At 47.0% G+C, this 20,797-nt stretch overlaps 1 protein-coding gene and 1 pseudogene across 2 annotated transcripts; one reads left to right on the top strand and one right to left on the bottom strand.

Annotated features, from left to right (window-relative positions):
- Window positions 1-7,293: 7,293 nt before the first annotated feature.
- Window positions 7,294-8,182, bottom strand: LOC307115740 (pleckstrin homology domain-containing family F member 2-like; annotated as a pseudogene). Its single transcript has 2 exons — window positions 8,171-8,182; window positions 7,294-8,023 (listed from the first exon to the last, which is right to left on the bottom strand). The product of its transcript is annotated as a pleckstrin homology domain-containing family F member 2-like (transcript).
- Window positions 8,183-13,827: 5,645 nt separating this feature from the next.
- Window positions 13,828-17,436, top strand: LOC307115739 (phosphofurin acidic cluster sorting protein 2-like; the record flags this gene model as incomplete). Its single annotated transcript, XM_079799117.1, has 1 exon — window positions 13,828-17,436. The coding sequence occupies exon 1, from the start codon at window positions 13,954-13,956 to the stop codon at window positions 17,434-17,436; it is 3,483 nt and encodes a 1,160-aa protein (XP_079655243.1). The 5' UTR covers window positions 13,828-13,953.
- Between the last annotated feature and the right edge of the window lie 3,361 nt (window positions 17,437-20,797).

Raw genomic sequence — 20,797 nt, 5'->3', positions numbered from 1 at the left:
GGGGGAAAGCAAAGTGTGGAAATTCTGTGATTGGATAAACAGTAAAATGATAGGCACATACTTCTTTTCCATAGGTGGATGTAGGATAGCTTCAAGTCAACAATGAACTCAATAACAACGAAGGGATTTGTGATCTCCGCAGGTCACCTAGTGGTGCCTGTGCATGAGTTGTCCAAAATGAGGAAGATTCCTTTGATAATCCAAAACTATGTTATCATAGATGCCAAAAGGCAGTACATAGACTCTGGTAAGGTAAAGGCAGTACATAGACTCTGGCACCTTCCCTTTGTCCGGGAAGGTGCCAGACTAGGACATGACTACCACCATGAGCTCCTTTGAGTTAGTGTTTTAATTTCAGACCATCCTTTGTAGTTACTTAAGGTGTCTTAGTTTGCAAGGCCTTCACACAGGACTTCCCTGACCTAGTCAGGTTAGCATGTGGCTCCTTTTTTCGACCACACATCCTACTTTTGTTCACAAATCAATATACATTATGCATTGTGTATCAGTGTTAGTGCTTTGTCTTGCTGAACAATGGATCATTGGGGATGAGGCAAGACCTTAAATAAACTTAAATGGCATTCAAGGTGAAATTTTTATTATTATTCAAAATAAAAGGCAGGTGAATGGGAGGACATGAGATCCTATATGTACTTGTTACAAAATATTCTGGATCAATTTTAAATTTTGAGCTACCATGAGCAGAGTCCTTTTGCTGCTTGTTTTAAGTTTTGGTTTTATGCATCTAGTATAACATTTACAACCAGGAACAAAAACAACAGCCTTAAAGCAGTAACAATGTTTAGGAATAGAAAATGTCTAGTGCTAGACTGAGGGGAATAAGCATCCCAGCCAACCAAAAAACCCTTTGCATGTATTATCATAATTGTTCATTACACTAAGTATAGGTGTTCCTCCTTCATCCACTGTCCCTTTTACTTATGATATGTTTGGCCAGATGAATTAAGACTCTCTATTCTTTCGTTATCATAATTAATCAAATGAACGTCATTGTCTAGTAGGTGGGAAAAATTAGCAGGTATCCAAATTAAACTTTTCATGTGTAATAAGGGAGAGGCCTGGGGAGACAGATATTGTTTCCATTAGGAAACCATAGGAGGGTAATAACAATATAAAATTCAGTTGATGTACATTCAATCAATAACATGTAGGAGATAGAAGAACAAGGTTTGAGCCGCAGAAATTTGTGAGCATTCAGGCCTTGTTGACTTCTTGGGCTAGCTGTCAGCCCCCATGGCCAGTGGTTCCTCATCCTTGAAAAGTCTTCAATCTCCATGGTGGATGGAGGCCAGTGTCAGAGACAGATGTCCATTTGTGGCTAGGCCTCTGATAAGGTAATGTCCCTTTTAACATGTTGGAGAGAGCCTTTAATTCATTTATTTATCATTAAATAAAAATCTCCTGGTTGTAAGTTTTGGTCTTTAAAGTCTTTTTCTCTTGGGAGTACTGTGAAATGAATGTCACAAATTTATCAGGCCTATAACCTTCTTAGAGAGTCATTGATAGTAATGTAGAAGGTCTTCTTTTAGTTTCCCTTATATTTGGAAAACAAAAAGATTTAAAAATCAGCAGTATTTTAAACAGAGTCATAACAACAATAATCATCTTCACTTCATTAAGTTCCATACCCATTTTTTTTGTTTATCCTGATTATTTGCCAGTATTTTCATGAATTCAGTTATTCCTTAGAATTCTATACTTCTTCATTCAGTTCAAAGATGTGACCTGCTTAGAAACCTGTAATTTAGAGTAAGTCAGAGTCCTTTTCACGGATTTTTCTAAAGATGTAACATATTTGAAAATTCATTAGACTAAAACAATAACTATCTATGAATGACAAAACAAAGTGTCATGGTTACAGTTTTGATTGTCATGCAATAGATAAAAAAACTTTGCTTTTTTGTAAACTATAACATATAGAGACATAAGAGCAAGCCAAGTGTTACAGGCATTTCTGCCCATGTCTGGGCTGTTTGGGACCATTCTGAGTAGGATGGGTACCCTGTGAAGCCATCTCCCAGGCTCTCCAGGAAGATAATAATGAAGAAAAGCTGATTAGCAAACATTTGGTCAGTCTCGAGCTTAGTTTCCTCCTGGAAGGTTCCTTTAAAATCTCTAATTTCCCTTTTGGTTCAGTATCTCGTTCACTTATTCTAAATATATAACTATTCTGGAAAAAGCATATATAAGCCTCACTGATTCATTAAAAATACAAAACCTCCACTCGTTTAACAGGTGAATTGGGGAAGATTTGATAAGCAATCCATATATATAGATATTCCCATAACATTGCCTAGTTGGAAGGAAACAGGTTTTGATTAAAAAACAGACATTGGTAGGGAAGCTTTATTCCAATGGTGAAAGCAATTAATTGGGCTCGGTTAAGAACAAATAAAGCAGCCTTCGTATATGCTGGGTACTTAATGGCTTCTCCCCTCCCCCTTGTTAAAAAATAGATTTTTATTGATTTCAGAGAGGAAGGGAGAGGGAGAGAGAGATAGAAACATCAATGATGAGAGAGAATCATCCATTGGCTGACTCTTGCACGCCCCCTACTGGGGATAGAGCCCACAACCTGGGCACGTGCCCTTGAAAAGAATCAAACCTGGGACCCTTCAGTCCACAGGCCAATACTCTATCTCCTGAGCCAAACTGGCTAGAGCAGTGGCTTTCCTTTTAATGATAATTTAAAATTCTCCCAAAGTATCAGTGAGAAGGTGAAACACACTTGTAGCAACCCTATGCTTGTTTGTATTTGTTTACTTTTTCTAAATCCTATTTCAGTTTCCTATCATCCTTAAAGAGGGCAGACTTCTCTATAGGAGTTATCTTACAACCTTATTTAGTAATTCTGTTGCTGTGCTCCCAGAAATCAGGAGTATATTAATTGGAATATGTTAGAATAGCCAGGAGTACATGTTGTAACAGTTAAATTTCTTCGTGAACCAACAGGGCCATAGAGAAAATCGGGAACAATTTCTGGTTCCTACCTGGCTGAGCGTAGCTTTTGTCCAAAGGGAGCTGTTGGAATCTTATTCTCATTTTTCCTTAAGTCAGTAGGGAGTGGTAGTGGAGGAGACAGAATGGGAATGCAGAAGGGAAGGGAAGGAACATGTCTAAACAAGGAAGCTCAGAGAGCAAAAGATGTAGTGGACATACTGTAGATGGGGGAAAATGGGGTGTTAGCATTTATTAGGTTCAGGAGAGTTCAGAGATAAACTCTGAAATTTCTTTTTTTTAAAATAAATCTTTATTGTTAAGATTATTACAGTTGCTCCCCCCCCCGCATAACTCCCTTCCACTCAGTTCCCACCCCACCCCATGCGCTTACCCCCTCCATTGTCCTCATGCATAGGTGTAAGCTTTTTGTCCAATCTCTTCTCGCACCACCCACACCTCCGTTCCCCTTGAGAATTGTCAGTCCACTCTTTTTTTTTTTTTTTTTAAGTTGCAAGGTATTTTTTATTGTAAAGAAAAGTCAAGAGGCTGACAATGCAAATGTAATCACAGAACACTTCCCTGAGTTCCTGGCTCTGCTAGGCTCCTGGGTACCAGTAAGTCTCCATTAGCACTTCTCGGGTTTCATGGTCCTTTTTAGATATGTTGATTATATGATATATTGCTTAGACACAAAAGTCCATCTGATATTAAAACAAACAAAATTACTGTGCCTTTCTTTCACATTTCCTATAGGGAGATCTACATATCTCAATGCTTTCACAATTTAACAGTAAAATGCGTGCCTTAACCAAACCAAAGAATCCTCCACACAAGTTACTGAGTCAAATCTCTCATAACATATACTATATACCCAGATTTAAAGGTTTAAAAACAAAAGAATTTAGGATTTAAAACAATTTTTAGACTGATTTTTCGTATTTGAAAGACTAGTTATTTGCAGCGTACAAATGGAGAGAGTAGTGCCAAATGCATCAAGTTTTATATGATAAATATACTTTCAACCTAATGGCTGCCTCAAAGCAGAGTGAAAAATTACCACTTCTCAAAAGCAATCTAGACTGACTCGGTAAAGTTCACAATTTAGAAAATCAATTGCTACTCTAGTTCCATACATGGCAAAATGATTTCAGAAACAGATTAAACATACAATTGTCTTACAAAAATAGAAATATTGTTTGGGACTTTACAAAACTTTATAAAATATAATGCTATGTAAATTCAAGATAGTTTCACACTGAAATAGACAATACTTCCCTAGAAGTCTACTCAAACCTGGTCTGTCTTGACCATTCTTACATATTATTTCTTCCAAATCTTAGCTTAAGTAGATCTGTGCTCTATGACAGGATTTTAACTCATCACAAGAAATTATAAGATTTTTCATTCTAGAAATAATGTTAAAGCAAATGAATTTATACCTACAAATGTCTTACTAAAAACAGAAAGTAATGCAACATGACAATTCTATATTGGATAAAATTCAAACCAAATTCCTAAAAAAGACCTCCTATTAACTTAAATTTTTTGACAATTATAATTTGGTACCTATAAAACAAAAACATAATCATAACTATTTTATGGAAAAATACTTATTCATATACAATGAAGAACCTCTAAATTTAGTTATTTGTAGCTGTCAGATGACAAGTATTTTCTAATTATACCCTTTCATAAACACACATTTTATCGATTCAAAGAGCACCAGGGTATTTTTAAAGCAAATAAAAAGTGAGAAAGTAGAAGTTTATTTCATGTAACAGTGCTATTATGATAAGGCACCACTTGGTATATAAAAAAGGCAAAGTATTTCTAAATCATGTACTTTTGTGACTGGTGTCTTAACCATTAGATAGAATGGTTAGAAAAAAAGCTTATATTACTAACTAACCAAATTATACTCCTTTTTCCATCATTCTTTGCTTTTAGTTTTTCCTCATAACAGAACATAGAATAAACAATGTAGAACATGATCTGTTATATAAACACCTTTTCCCAATCTTCCAAGAAAATAATCTAAAATTAAACAATAAGAAGCCAAAACTTTATCTGCTATATTTGCAATAGGCTATCCCTGTAGGAGAGTGGGGAGTTGGGTGCTGTAGGGGGAGTGTGGTAGTGGTGGGGATGAGGTAATGACAACAGGACCTATTTTCTGTAGAATATATTGAGGCATATGGGTTAAAAGTTTATCAGGCAAATGCATGACTGGAGCAAAATTGAGAGTTCAGAATTTTACATTCTCCGCAAAGCTGATTTCTCAGATAGTCACACCCAATTAAATATTTCAAATTATGTCTTTAGTCACTGCTGTCATCGTCATCATCAGATACATCATTTAAAGGAGACCTTTTTTTAAAAATTTTCTTTTTATTTCTTATTGATTAAGGTGTCACATATTTGTCCTCATCCCCCCATTCCCATCCCCGACCCCTCCCCATGGATGCCCCCACCCCCCTGTTGTCCTTAACCATTGGTTAGGCTTGTATGCATGCACACAAGTCCTTTGGTTGATCTCTCCCCACTACCCCCACCCTCCCCTACCCTCCCTCTGAGGCCCGTTAGTCCGATCGATGCCTCCTTGTTTCTGGGTCTGTTCTTGTTCATCATTTCCCCTCGATGAGTGAGATCATGTGTTACTAGAAATATACTTATACCAGGGCGCGTGGCCTCACCCGGACCCAGGTGTGCGTGGCCTCACCCCGTCCCGGGATCCAGCCTCACCCGGACCCAGGGGCGCGTGGCATCACCTGGACCCAGGGGCGCGGCCTCACCCAGACCAGGGACCCAGTGAGGCTTCGTCTTCTTGATCCCAATTCCTGTTGGTCAATTCCCTCTCAGCAAGTCCTTCGGCCATTTTCTCAAAGATCCGGGGCGGCTGCCACGGAACTCGCTGGGCGGAGGGTTGGGAGAAGCTCCGGTGCGCACGGTGCGTGGCGGCGGGCTGGTCTAAGGTCGCTGCAGTGGTACTCGGATCTGCAGCGGCGACCAGTCGCCGGGCAAGCGCACCTGGATCCGGGACCCAGCGGGGCCTCGTCTTCCCGATCCCAACTCCCATCGTTCAATTCCTTCTCAGCAATTCCTCTGGCCATAGTTCTGTATGGTGTCTGCTCTGTTTTCCAGTTGTAGTTTCAAAATTGTTGTGGTAGGCAGCAATCAGGCGTCTGCCCTATGCCGCCATCTTGGTCCACCAGAAGATTCTTAAGTAACCTTATAAATGTGGTTCTGAACACTGTGTCTTCCCTTAGTTTACTTTCCTTCATCCCTTCTATTCGTGACCTGCTTCGGTGTCTCCACATTTTGGCTGCCTCCCTATGTTGATGGAGTGGCTTTGTGTGGTCAGTGACCTACAGGGGCCGGTAGCTCAGCTTCCCCAATCTGCCTAGGTGGTCGCTCTTGGTAACCCCCTTTGTGGGCTGAGTGCAAAGTCTTGGTGTTGTTAAGCCTTGATTGCTGTTGGTACACTGGGAGGATTTGACCTCCAGTCCAATTGGCTGTGAGGACCAGCTATGTCTACGCCGGGAGACAGCCTTATTCAACTAGACTTGCAAAATTGTAAAAGCCTCTGTGCTCAGCTTGGATGGGGTGGAGTTTCAGGGTGGAGCCTACAGCCTTGGCTTCCCGTCAGCCCCGCCCTATGAGGTTCCTGGGTCTCAGTGTCCCTCTGTACTCCCTGCAAACACCTCTGAGAGAAAAGCGCCCTGGAGTTTCGCCCGCTGCCAAACAGTCTAGTCTCTCCCCCAATGAATCTGGATTCCCAGATTCTCACCTGGAACTGGGTTTCATTGTAGTCGGAACTGGGGCTCAGCGCAGTCTGGCGCTTTTGTCTCCTTCCCACCAGGACAATTCAGCGGCACAGTCAACAGACCATCCTCTGTGCACATTCCTGTGCGCATCTTCGGTGCTCTGCCTTTTGCCTCTCCTCTGCGTTTCCACCTTACAGCCCAGATTCCCCCAGTATGAGCCTGGCTTCCCAGGGTCTCGCCCGGAACTGGGGTTCAGTGCAGTCGGAGCTGGGGTTCAACCCAATCTGGAGCTTTTATCTCCTTCCCGCTAGAGAATGCCAGCCAGGCACTCAGCCGCCCCGTCCTCTCTGGCTCCATCCTCCCCGCACGCGCGTGTGCTCGTATCTCCACCCGTGTCTCCATACCTCAGGCTTTTACGGCTCCTCTGATTTTCCTTGTGGTTTTCTCTTTCTTTCTAGTTGTGGGCATTTCAGTCAGCCAGCTTTCCTGTGGTTCTGGATAATGTCCGTTTTGACTTTTAGTTGTATTTTTGAAATTGTTGTGCCAGGCTGTAGGTTAGGTGTTTAACCTATGCCACCGTCTTGGTTTCTCCTAAAGGAGACTTTAATGACTGACTGTAAGAGTCTGATCTAGTAGGCTGGCATGAGGCCATGTACCCAGTAGAAAGCAGGTCGTAGTAGAAGTCACATATCCGCACTGGCTTAGAGGACTGGCTGGGAAGAAGAAATCTCTTTTCAGAGCAGGGTTCACAGACAACAAAACTGCATTTCCGGCAATGGTGATGACGATTAACAGGTGTAAATTTTGCTTTCTGACAACACATACAGTTGCCTCAGAGTCAGGAACCCAGACAGCAGCATGTTCATTGCTGGGTGTCTTCCCACTTTTGGAGAGTAAATCAGTAACACATTTATTTATATGATTCATCCATTCCGATTTCTCAGTGGCAGTGGCAGCATAAACTGCAAATGATTTAGTTGGTGTCTTGATAAGCCATCCATTCCTCAAGTCTCCCTCATCTTTGATGGAATCAATAGTGACATTTTCCAGGGGAATAATATGCTGTTTGTTATATTTTTTCTTCTGGTTGACAATATTGCCATATACAAGAATATCATTAAATAAGAAAAACTGCCTGGCTTTGGCCTTTTTTCTGCACAAGTTAGTCAATACTCCTTCTCCAATAAGAACCCCTCCGGGTATAGTTAAGGGTTGACCAGCTTCTCCAAAACAGTTTTCTAAATATATTATAGGCCTAGTATTTGCTTCACTGTTTGCCAAAGATCTACCATCTTTTGCTAATAGCCCTGGTGGGCGCGGGCAGCGGCGGCAGCCAAGCTCTGACTCTTCCTCGTCCGAAGTCCTGTCGCAGACTCTGCCCACTCCCTGCCTGGGCCTCCCAGGGTGCACAGCCAGGAGGCCCAGGAAGCCCGCACGATCTATACCCTGCGGGTCATCAGGTGACAGGCTTTGCCGCTCTCAGGTGACTCTCCCGCCCTCCAGGCAAACCCCACTACGGCCACCTGGGCTGCCTCTCCTCTGTGCCTGCAGGGGCACGCCACCGCCCACCAGTCCACTCTTTGTCTATGCCCCTGATTCTATTACATTCACCAGTTTATTCTGTTCTTCAGATTTTTTATTCACTTGATTTTTAGATTCACTTGTTGATATGTATTTGTTGTCCATAATTTTTATATTTATCTTTTTCTTTCTCTTCTTAGAGAATACCCTTCAGCATTTCATATAATACTGGTTTGGTGGTGATGAACTCCTTTAGTTTTTTCTTGTCTGTGAAGCTCTTTTTTTTTTTTTAAATAAATTTTTATTGTTCAGATTATTACAGGTGTTCCTCTTCCACCCCTCCCCCCATTGCTCCCCTCCACCTGATTCCGCACCCCACCCCATGCGCTTACCCCCCGCCACTGTCTTCATCCATAGGTGTAAGATTTTTGTTCAATCTCTTCCTGCACCCCTCAGACCCCATTCCCCCTGAGAATTGTCTGTCGCCTCCCTTTTTATGTCCCTGATTCTATTATATTCACCAGTCCATTCTGTTCTTCAAATTTTTTTATTCACTTGATTTTTAGATTCCCTTGTTGGTAGGTATGTATTTGATGTCTTTTTGTTGTTCATAATTTTTAATTTTACCTTTTTTTTCTTCTTCCTCTTCTTAAAGAATACCCTTCAGCATTTCATGTAATCCTGGTTTGGTGGTGATGAACTCCTTTAGCTTTTTCTTGTCTGTGAAGCTCTTCGTCTGACCTTCAATTCTGAATGATAGCTTTGCTGGGTAGAGTAATCTTGGTTGTAGGTTCTTGGTGTTCATCACTTTGAATATTTCTGCCACTCCCGTCTGGCCTGCATAGTTTCTGTTGAGAAATCAGCTGACAGTCGTATGGGTACTCCCTTGTAAGTAAGTAACTGTTTTTGTCTTGCTGCTTTCAAGATTCTCTCTTTGTCTTTTACCCTTGGCATTTGAATTATGATGTGTCTTGGTGTGGTCCTCTTTGGATTCCCTTGTTTGGGGTTCTATGCACTTCCTGGACTTGTAAGTCTATTTCTTTCACCAGGTGGGGGAAGTTTTCTGTCATTATTTCTTCAAATAGGTTTTCAGTATCTTGCTCTCTCTCTTTTTCTGGCACCCCAAAATTCGGATGTTGGTACGCTTAAAGCCGTCCCAGAGCCTCCTTATGCTATCCTCACACTTTTGGATTCTTCTTACTTTCCGCCTCTCTGGTTGGGTGTTTTTTTCTTTCTCATATAACAGATCTTTGGTTTGCCTCTTGGGGTACTGTGAACTACAGTTGAGTTTCTGTATATTCTTTATTTCAGACAGTGTATGCATAATTTCTGACTGGTCCTTTTCCATTTTTTTTTTTTGGTATTCTCATTAAGGTCCTTGAAGGTCTCTTCAAGTTTATCAGCGGTTGTTAGAAGATTCTTGAGTAACCTTATAAATGTGGTTCTAAACACTGTGTCGTCCATTAGTTTACTTTCCTCCATCTTTTCTATTCATGACCTGCTTCGGTGTCTCCACATTTTGGCTGCCTCCCTATGTTGATGGACTGGCTTTGTGTGGTCAGTGACCTACAGGGGCCGGTAGCTCAGCTTCCCCAATCTGTCTAGGTGGTCGCTCTTGGTAACCCCCTTTGTGGGCTGAGTGCAAAGTCTTGGTGTTGTTAAGCCTTGATTGCTGTTGGTACACTAGGAGGATTTGACCTCCAGTCCAATTGGCTGTGAGGACCAGCTGTGTCTACGCCGGGAGACAGCCTTATTCAACTAGACTTGCAAAATTGTAAAAGCCTCTGTGCTCAGCTTGGATGGGGCGGAGTTTCAGGGTGGAGCATCCAGCCTTGGCTTCCTGTCAGCCCCGCCCTATGAGGTTCCTGGGTCTCAGTGTCCCTCAGTGTCCCTCTGCACTCCCTGCAAGCACCTCTGAGAGAAAGGTGCCCTGGAGTTTCGCCCGCTGCCAAACAGTCTAGTCTCTCCCCCAATGGATCTGGATTCCCAGATTCTCACCCGGAATTGGGTTTCAGTGCAGTCAGAACTGGGGCTCAGCGTAGTCCGGAGCTTTTGTCTCCTTCCCGCTAAGGCAATTCAGTGGCACAGTCAACAGTCCGTCCTCTGTGCGCATTCATGTGTGCACCTCTGGAGCTCTGCCTTTTTCCGCTCCCCTGAGTTTCCGCCTTACAGCCCAGATTCTCCCAGTATGAGCCTGGCTGCCCAGGGTCTTGCCCGGAACTGGGGTTCAGTGCAGTCGGATCTGGGGTTCAGCACAATCTGCAGCTTTTATCTCCTTCCTGCTAGAGAACGCCGGCCAGGCACTCAGCCGCCCCGTCCTCTCCGGCTCCGTCCTCCCCACACACGCGCGCGCCCGTTTCTCCACCCGTGTCTCCATACCTCAGGCTTTTATGGCTCCTCTGATTTTCCTTGTGGTTTTCTCTTTTCTTCTAGTTGTGGGCATTTCAGTCAGCCAGCTTTCCTGTGATTTTGGATGATGTCCGTTTTGACTTTTAGTTGTATTTTTGAAATTGTTGTGCGAGACTGCAGATTAGGTGTTTACCTATGCCGCTATCTTGGTTTCTCCCTCTAAAGTGAAGCTCTTTATCTGAACTTCAATTCTGAATGATAGCTTTGCTGGGTAGAGTAATCTTGCTGGTAGGTTCTTGCTATTCATCACTTTGCATATTTCTTGCCACTCCCTTCTGGCCTGCAAAGTTTCTGTTGAGAAATCAGCTGAAACTCATATGGGTACTCCCTTAAAGGTAACTAACTGTTTTTCTCTTGCTGCTTTTATGATTCTCTCTTTGTCTTTTGCCCTTGGTATTTTAATTATGATGTGTCTTGGTGTGGTCCTCTTTAGATTCCTCTTGTTTGGGGTTCTCTGCACTTCCTGGACTTGAAAGTCTATTTCTTTCACCAGTGTTTCTCTTATGGATGTGAAGAGTTGTAATCCAGTATGGTTTCACTCTGACCACTGAGTACACTGGCTCGTGGATCTCCAAGGAGGTACAAGGTCAGTCATTGTCTGGGGCCGACCAGCAGGAGCTACAGAGATATCTGCAGATTCCTCCTCTTTGTATGGGGTTTGGATATGCCCAGAAGAGGCCCAGCTATGACGCAAGGCCTCTGATGCTGCCAAATTGTGGGCCTTCTTTTGGAATCTCTGACCCAGCTGCAGTTTATTTTAGGCAAAAGGACAGGCCATTCATATGCAAAAACGGATGCACAAAGCTTGGATGGGGTTGTAAATTGGGTGGGGCGGGGTTTCTGATAATCACCAGGAGAAAGCAAACAGCAATGGCTGCCCTGAACCAGAAAAGTCCCATGTTCTCTGGGTTCTAACCAACCCTCCACCCCCCCCCCCCCCCCCGCCCGGTGCATGAACAATGAAGGCTGGGAGCACCTCTTAGAGTAAGCCGTCCTTGAGTTCCTGTCCTGATGCCAGAAAGTCCAGTTTCACCCTGTATGTGCATGGGTCCCCCAGAGTCTCGCCCGGAACTGGAGTTCAGAGCAAGCGATAGCTTTTATCTCTAGTATGAAAGAGCAGCACATCCTGGTGACAGAACCTTCCAAGCCTCCGCACCTCTTACTGGTCTCAATGCGCATTCTTCACCTCTTCTAGTTGTGGAACTTCCACTCAGTCAGTTTTCCATGGTTCTGCGTGGTAGTTTTTCTGCCATTTTGTTGTGGTTTTGATGTGTTTGTGAGAGGCAGCAAGTATAGCTGATTACCTATGCCGCCATCTTAATTTATTTTTTAAGGAGAGTTTATTGGTGCTCCTCCTTAGAGTTTTCTAATTTCCAAAACAAGATATGTGTCCTATTCATTCAATCAGTTTAATTTTAAGGTCGGCATTTTTTCTAGTTTTTTTTCCCCCCCTGGGAAATATTAACTTAGGCATGCAAAGACAACTATATATTGGTCACTTTATAGTTGATATTTTCTAGATAAGTCTTCCCATTTCTGTAAGGCACTTGCAAGTCAAGGCTCCCTATCAGTGATATTAATGAGGGCTGGAGTCTGGGAGTTCCCAGCTGTGGAGGCAACTTCCCATGTTAACCAGAGATGTGTTTGCTGCTGTTGTTTTTATTGTTGTTTGGTGTCTGCAGTGTCTCAGCATATTTTCTAGGTTGTGATGTAGGGGGTTGAAGTGTGTTGCTTTATAGGTTGAGCTACACGATGCTCACTCCTCTAGAGTCTCATTCAACCTTCTTATGTGCCTCGGTTTCTCTCCCTGCTGTGTAAAACAAACTGAAGGGCTACCAGTGCAGGTGGACCAAACCTGATTAGTGCTCCACCTGAAGAGCCAGATAGTTTAGTTACAGTTGTGTGGGAATTTCCCTCTGGGGCTCCTGCATGTGGTGAGGAATGACCTCTGACACATCTGCAAATATCCTCAGTTGCCTAAGAACACCTGAGATTCGTGCAGCAAGGAGAATGTGCTGCTTCAAGATCTTCTGAGCTGAAGAAGATAAGCTCTCATTTATACAGACAAGGTTTTCTCTCCACACTCTCAGAAGGCAATTCCAATAGAAAAGCCAGAACCAGGCCCATTTTTCCTTCTGTCTCGCCTTAGCCTGGAATCTGTAAACCATTAACTTTAGTTCCACCAAGAGTATTCAAAAATATGTCTCAAATAAAGTCAGCAGCACAAGCAAGGGAAGGTCCTGGGTCCAACAGACAATTCACACAAGTTCACCCGACGGGCAGGGAACTGGTGGGTCAATGGGCCTTTTGCTGCATCCCAGCACCAGGTGTAGGTCTGCAGGGTGGTGCTGGGCGAGCTTTTCTGACATCCTGCTGTATTGTGCCAAGTAAATGTCAATGTAAGAAGCAGTCAAAACTGTGAACAATTATTGAGATTTTATCTGAGCCAAACTGTCAATTGCCTTTAAGCAAAATTTCAATGGATTGAAATAATGCTCTGGAGAATGGCAGTTTTCACCTTATTTTAGATATTACAGTCAAAAGTGGAGATGTATGTGGGTTGCATGAAATACATTGTTCATAGATTGCATAAAAAGTAACATGATAGACACATACTTCTTTCCGATAGGTGCATATAGGAGACAACAGCCAATAATTAACTCAATAACAATGATGGGATTTGTGGTCTCCGCAGAGCACAAAGTGTCCAGAACAAGGAAAATTCCTTTGACATTCAAAAGCTATGTTCTTTTAGATTCGAAAAGACAATAGGCAGGTTCAGTAAAGGAAAAGATTGATCTTTTTTTAGAGAAGATTCCAGCCTAGGACATAGCGACCCACTATAAACTGCTTTGAGGTAAAAAGTTTTAACTTTAGGACATTCTTTGTGACAACTTTAGGTCTCTGAGATTAAAAGACCACCACCCAGGCCTTCCCTGACCTAATCACAGGTTAACAAATGGCCACTTTTTATGTCTCCACACTCGATCACTTATGCCCCACCTCTTGTCACCAATCATGTCCCTTCTCTGTCCCACCACAGGAGGACAAACCATCAACCCTGAGTAGGAAAAGGACGGGTAAGGTGCCAGCAGCTGCAGCTTCCTCACGAACTCTGGGCCTGGCCAGCACATCCACTGTGCTCAAAACACAGGTACCCCAGAAGCTGTTCGCCACCTGGGTGGTGGACTACTCCAGTCCTACCTGCGTGCCCAGGTGGTGCAGTCTCACTTTAAAGAAGCTAGTGATCTTCAAGAAGCTGGCAAAGGACCTCAACTTTGTGGTGATTTCCCTGAAGATGCAGGACTGCAAGGGCATCCTTAGGTCCCAAGAGATTGTGCTGCCCCCCAGTAGACCAGTGCAGACCGACCTGGCGCTGACCTTTTCCCTGCAGTACTCCCACTTCCTCAAGGGAGAAGGCAACAAACTACAGGTCATGCTGGAGCAGAGGAAGCTCTATAAGAACCGGGCTGTCCTGGAGTACAAGACACTGGCCACGGGCGCCATTCACATGGCTGAGGTCATGCAGCGAAACCCCAAGTGTGGCCAGATGCTGAGCCTCTACAGCAGTGTCAAGGAGTCCTCCACCAAGGTGGCCGAAATCTGGATCTCCTCCCTGTGCAGTCAGCCCATCGAACCTGTGGACGGTGTCAGGCAGGCCAGCCCGAAGGCCAAGTGTGCAGGTAACTACACCGAGGGGCAGGATGAGAGCTCCTTTTCTGAGCGGGAAGCCAGCTGCAGTAGAAAGAACAGACAGGACCTGCACAAGGATGACTTTGAGAAGGAGAAGCCAAAGAAGCAGCGGCGATCAATACGAGGAAACTTGAAGCGAAAAGTCCTGGCGCTGTTTCACAAGTCCAAAGTGTCAGAGAGGGGCCGTCGGTCTGACATGATGGGGAACCCCAGGAAAAGTGACCCATACATGGAGGATGATGAGAGCGTCCTCAGCGTCCCCAGGCCCAAGCTCAGGCCATACTTCGAAGGCCTGTCAGTCTCCAGCTCGCAGACGGAGATGTGGGGCAGCCACAGTGACAGGACCGAAATGGAGAGTCTGAGTCTGGCCCACATGCCGGAGAAGGCATGGGCCCTGGGCGGCAAGCAGCCAAGTGACACTGAAAATGCATTTGTGGCCTGCAGCACACCCACCAGCAAGGTGGACAAGATCCGGATGACCTGCCTGTCCAGGCCTCCCATCGACCACGAGGACAGCGCCAGGCAATCCAGTCCCAAGGCTGAGTCCTCGGATATCTACTATGAGTGCAAGTGTGAGGACTTCTTCTCACAGCTGGAGGCCAGCTCCAATGACGCCCACAGGCAGGACCAGGAGGAGGATGACTTCAATGAGGAGAATCCGGTATTCAGAAGAAGGACCATGACCGGGCAACAGACCTACCATGAAAAAGTCCTGTTATGGCTGCACACAATCCAAGTGTCGGAGGAGGTCCTGGACCCTGAGCAGGACCCTGGCGAGCATGTCCTGGAGGTGGAGGAAGACCTGAACCTCCTGTATGACATGCTGGAGAACCCCAGTGACAGTGGCCCCGACATTGAGGATGATGACAGCGTCTTCAGCACCCCCACACCTAAGCTCAGGCCATACTTCGAAGGCCTGTCTTGCGTCCCAGACATGAAGGACAATCACAGCGTCCTCAGCAGCCCCAATCCCAAAATGAGGCCATGCATGGAGGGCCTGTCAGACTCCAGCTTGCAGATGGAGATGTGGGGCGTCCACAGCACCAGGATCCGAAAGGAGCCTTTGAGTCTGGCCCACCTGCCTGGGAAGACGTGTGCCCCGGGAGGCAAGCAGCCAAGCCACAGTGACTCCAAATTTGTGGCCTACAGCACACCCACCACTAAGGTGGACAAGATCCAGATGGCCTCCCCTTCCAGCCAGCAAATCGATCATGAGGCCAGTGCCAGGCAGGCCAGCACCACGGCCCTGACCTCGCCTAACGACTCTGCCGGCCCGTCTGAGAGCTTCTTCTTTCAGCAGGCGGCCAGCTGCAGTGCCGCCCACAGGCAGTCCCAGGAGAATAAGTTTGAGGAAGGGAACCTGATAGTAAGAAGAAGGTTCATGACCTGGCAACGGAATTACCACCAGAAAGCTGTGGCATCTATTCTCAAGGCCAAAGTGTCGGAGGAGGTCATGTCCTCAGAACAGGCCCTGGTGAGGCATGTCCCCAAAGTGGAGAAGGCCCTGGTCCGTCGTCGGTATGACATTGTGGAGAGTTCCAGCGAGAGTAGCCTAGACACGGAAGATGACATCAGCGTCCCCAGCACCCCAAAGCCCAAGCTCAGGCGATACTTTGACAGCATGTCAAGTCTTAGTGGCTCTGACTCAAAGGCTCACAGAATTCGCTCCCCTAGGAAGCAGCTGGAGGACAGTGGGGAGGCAGAGTCCTCTGCCCGGGGTTGGTTCACCAGGAAGCTGCCATCCATAGTGCGCTTCACCAAATCTCTAGTCATCCCCTCCAGCAGGTCCAAGAGGAAGCAGGCTGGCCACCGAGGCTGTAACACATCCCTGAATGAGTGGTTCAACAGATGGGACAACGAGGACCCAGAACCACAGAGCCAGCGGCAGATCCCTAGGAAGCCTGTGTGTGACCAGCTAAACAGCATCCTCATTTCCCACGACAAGCTGCCTGAGAACATCATGCTGGTCAACACCTCAGACTGGCAGGGCCAGTTACTTTTGGACATCCTGCAGGGGCACACGCTGCCCATGGTGTGCACTTGCTCCACAGATGACGTCCAGGAGGCCTTCAGCATCATCATCTCCTGGATGCAGAGATACTGCACCTGCACTTCCCAGGCCCTGACACCTGTGAAGATCGCAGTGGCAGGAGCACAGCCCTACTTCAGCGCTGTGCTGGGGGTCTTCGTGGAGCAGCTGTCCCACCAGCCACCCCAATGGCTGGACTACATGCGCTTCCTGGTCATCCCGCTGGGTTCCCACCCCTTGGCCAGCTACCTGGGCTCCATGGATTGCCGCTACGACAACTTCTTCCAGGACCTGTACTGGTGGGACCTGTTCAACAACCTGGATTCTCTGAACACCTTGCAGGACACACAGGATGTTGTGTCGAGAATCACAGAGTATGTCGTGGGGGCCAATTGTGTCTACCTGCTGCCCATCGCAGAGGCCATGCTCATGTCTAAGCAACAGCGCCCTGACGAGAAGTCCTCCAAGAAGCTCATTCCCTTTGTGGGGGCAGTGATGGTTGGAAGAGTGGAACCATCTTCAGCCATGTCAGGAGACTCAGATGATGCACCCCCCTCATCCAACACCCTCTTCCCCCCGTCAGTGAGTGGGGGCCTGTCGTCCCCCAGCCAGAGTGTCCATGCAGAGATGATGGAGCTGCAGGTGGATTACTGGACGGCAGCTCAGCCAATAGACAAGAAGAGAGTTGCAGAGAAGAAAGACCTGCCTACCGCCAAGAACACACTCAAGTGCTTCTTCCAGTCTGTCCAGGTCAGCAGGCTGCCCAGCAGTGATGAGGCCACAGCAACACCCGCCATGTCCATGACAGTGGTCACCAAGGAGAAGAAGAAGAAGGCGCCCAAGAAAACCAAGGATGAGGATGTTGAGTCCAAAAGCCAGTGCATCAAGGGCATCAGTCGCCTGGTTTGCAAGGCCAAGCACCAGCAGAACATGCTGCCCGTCACCATTGATGATGTGCAGTGGAACGACGTGACATTCCTCCAGCTGGCAGCCCAGTGGTCGTCCCACGTCAAGCACTTCCCCATCTGCATCTTCGGACACTCCCATTCCACCTTCTAGCCCTGCCCTTTCCCTTGCCCCTCACCCTGCCTTGGCCAAGCCCAGAAGAACCCAGCTGCTTTTCTGTGAACAGTTCAGTTTACTACAAACACAGATCCTGGAAACCCAAAAAGAAACTGTTTTGGGTTCGAATGCACTCACAGCCTGGAACTTAAGGGGGTTGCCCCTCACTGGGAGCTCCTCACTGGAGGGCAGTGTTGAGCTGGAAAATTATGGGCGATGTGTTTTGGCCTCAGGATGCCCAATATTCCCAGAGAGAAGCTTCTGGCCTTGAATACCTGCCCTTCCTGCAAGCCAGGACTCTGCTTCCCTGGGAGCCAGCTCCAGCCTGTATCCAGTCTCAGAGCTGGGTGGCAAGAGGTCAAGGGCTGGCCTCTGATTGCAGGCATCTGAGCCTTACCACGTGGAGGTCAGTCAGCACAACCTTAGAATCCAGCTGCCAGCCAGCCAACTGGCCCCAGCACCACATACTCGGGGTTCCCAATGAACTTCAGCCTCACAGGGAGAGAAAAAGACCTCTATGGTGCACATCGCCCTGGCACACTGGCTAGACAAAGTAGTCGAATTCCTGAGCAGTGAACCCATCTTCGTTCCTGTCTGGTACTACAGAACATTGCTACCACCCAACAGCTGTGGGACCAATTACTTACCAGGTGAGCCCCTCCCCCTTCAAAGCACATGGTCACCAGGCCACATGTTGGCTGTTTGCCTTCAGGTCACTGCACTGTCTGAGTGTTTGTTCCTCTGAACCCTCGGTGAACCCCGGAGCCAGCTCATAGGGCTATTGTAGGGACTGGCTGGGTCCTCCTGGTAAGTTTTCATGGGTGCCTAGACAGTGGAGAGGTCTGCTGGAGGGGCTGTGATTGAGCCAATTGGTGATTTTCTCTTCCTCTTGAGGAAGCCTCTGCCAAATTTGTGATTGTCTTTGGGGCCTTGGGCTAAGCTCTTTTCTCATTTCATAAAGAGATTGGAGATCCCATTAGGGGTCCCTGTCCCAGTTGAATCCAGATCAGAGATGCTAGGGGTGAGCAGTGGGGTCCCAGGGTGACCCAGCTCTCTGAGATGGGGCTGGTTTGGGCTCATTCATTCAGCAAATATATTAGAAGCCCAGCCAAGTACAGACACATCTCTAGGCACTTAACATAATCCATCGCACAGAGCAGACCCCAAGTCTGCACTCCAGAGTTTCCCTCTAGTCAGGAGCGATTCAGTCACACTAGGCTGCACAGGCTCATAGTCTCCACAGGACTGCTGATGTGATGTCCTCCTGGCCTCCTCTCCCTATGGCTGCATCTTCCCGTATTGTGAAGAGGAAGGTGAACCTCTGTTCCAGAAGAAATGGTGAGTCCGTTTTGGGTCAGAGCCAGGAGGGGAGTATGGGCACTGTGATTTAGGTGCTGGCAGAACCCTGGATCCCTCTCATGGTGGGATTTCTGCAAGAGGTTAGAGGTCTGAGGGTTTCTCCTAGAAAAAAGGACACGAGTCAGAGAGCTGTGCATGTGAATATGGGTGGTGTGGGCAAGTAGTGGGAGCTCAGTGAGAGAGTCAGACCCTCAGAAAATTCGTACCCTTCTGCTCCTAATCCCAGCCCTGCCTGCACCCCTATCCTGGGACCTTGCTCACCCATCTGGTATAACCTCCTTAATGGCAGCTTGGCAGGTGTACCCCACCCTGTGGGAGTTGAATTTTAGTGGGAGGCCAAGAACCACACAGGACAGGTAGTGAATTAGGCAGCATGTAGGAGCAGGAGCCAAAGTATGAGGTGATAGGAAGGCCCTGGAGTTCGTTTGTTCGCTCATTGGTCAGTATTCCTGAATCTCGTACTCTGTGCCAATGGGTGACATGAACAGGGTGGACACCAGCCCTCTCAGTCCTAGTGGGATGGAACAGGGGCACTTAAAGAGCATATCAGCTTCCCTTGAAGAAGGGGACAGGTAGTTCCCTCATTGATCCACGGCTGTCAGTTAGGAGTGCTTTCTGCCAGCCCCTCCTGAGTGACCAGGCGCGTCTCTGCCAGGACTTCCAGGTTGAAGGTGGACAAGGAGTAGGTCTGGCTTCTGGATGGGCAGGAGCAGGAGGCAAAGGACCTCTGGGAGGGCCATGTGGAAGGAACGTGCACACCTCAGACTCTGCTGCCCACCTCTCTCTCTCCCCAGGGCCATCTCCTGCATCCTGGGCATCTGGCTGGACCAGTACGTCCAGAATTTCCCAGCCTGATGATGCTGTTGGCCTCCGTAGACCCAACTTTCCAGTCCCTGACCTGCCAAACCAGGCCTACTGGCTCCATTCACGGTGGAGCACCTGAGCCCACTAAGGCCGAGAAAGGAGGAGGCGGCAGCCTCCGGGGGTGGTGTGGGTGAGTGTGCCTTTGGAAGGCACACAAAAGGCAGTGAGGGTGGTAACATGTCCTCTTCTTGGATCTGCAGAACCAGCTCCAGAGCAACATCAGGAAAACCCTCCAGAGGCAATGCCACCCTAGTGACCTTTCCAGAGCCAGAGCCGGATCCAGGCCCAGCTTTCACTGAACTTCAAGAGGCAGAAGAACCACCTGCAGCATCTCACCCAACTCCTGCGAGGCCAGATCCCGGGCCACAGCACGTGTCAGCTGCCATGGCAGAGAGAGCACCCCTCACCCCCATTTAGATGCAGTGTTAAATGTTTTTTGTTGATGTTACATATGTTTATAATTTTATTGTATTTTTTATGATATTTAGTAACATAGAGTGTATTGTAGAAAACATTTAATGAAATACTCACAAATATAACCTTAATTTAGATTCTATAAAATTTAACCCTATTAACCCTCAGAGCTTGGAGCAAGTCTGTTTTTCTGGACCCTGACCCATTCAGGGAGAACTGTCCTCACCTTCTCCACCTGCCCTTCCTGTAGCCAGGACTCTGCTTCCCAGGGAGCTGGCTCCCCCTGTGCCCAGACTCAGAGCTGGGTGGCCAGAGGCCAGGGAATGTCCTCCCATGGGGGCATCCTGAGCCCAACATGGAGGCCAGTAGGCTCAGCCCTGGGCATCCAGGTTGACCCCAACACCACTCTCTCAGGCTTCCAAATAAACTTGACCCTCACAAGGCTGAGAATGTATAGTGCAGGCTGCCCAGGAACAGTAACTTGATGAACTGATCAAATACTTGGTGCCCAGCTTTTTGGGTAGCGTCCCCACATTCGTCCCCACTCACCCTTCTGTTTTAATACAGAATATTTGCTACTACCCAACATGGGTGGGACCAACCATGTACCATGTGAGCCCTGCCCCTCCACAGCACAGTGGTCACTCAGCCACCTGCTTGCTGTTAGTCTTCAAGTCACTGAATCTCTCTGAGTGTTTGGTTCTCTAACCATGGGGAGAAC

Source organism: Cnephaeus nilssonii, assembly GCF_951640355.1.
Source record: "Cnephaeus nilssonii genome assembly, chromosome: 19".
NCBI classification, from domain to species: Eukaryota; Metazoa; Chordata; class Mammalia; order Chiroptera; family Vespertilionidae; genus Cnephaeus; species Cnephaeus nilssonii.
This window is presented reverse-complemented; position numbering and strand designations above follow the sequence as displayed.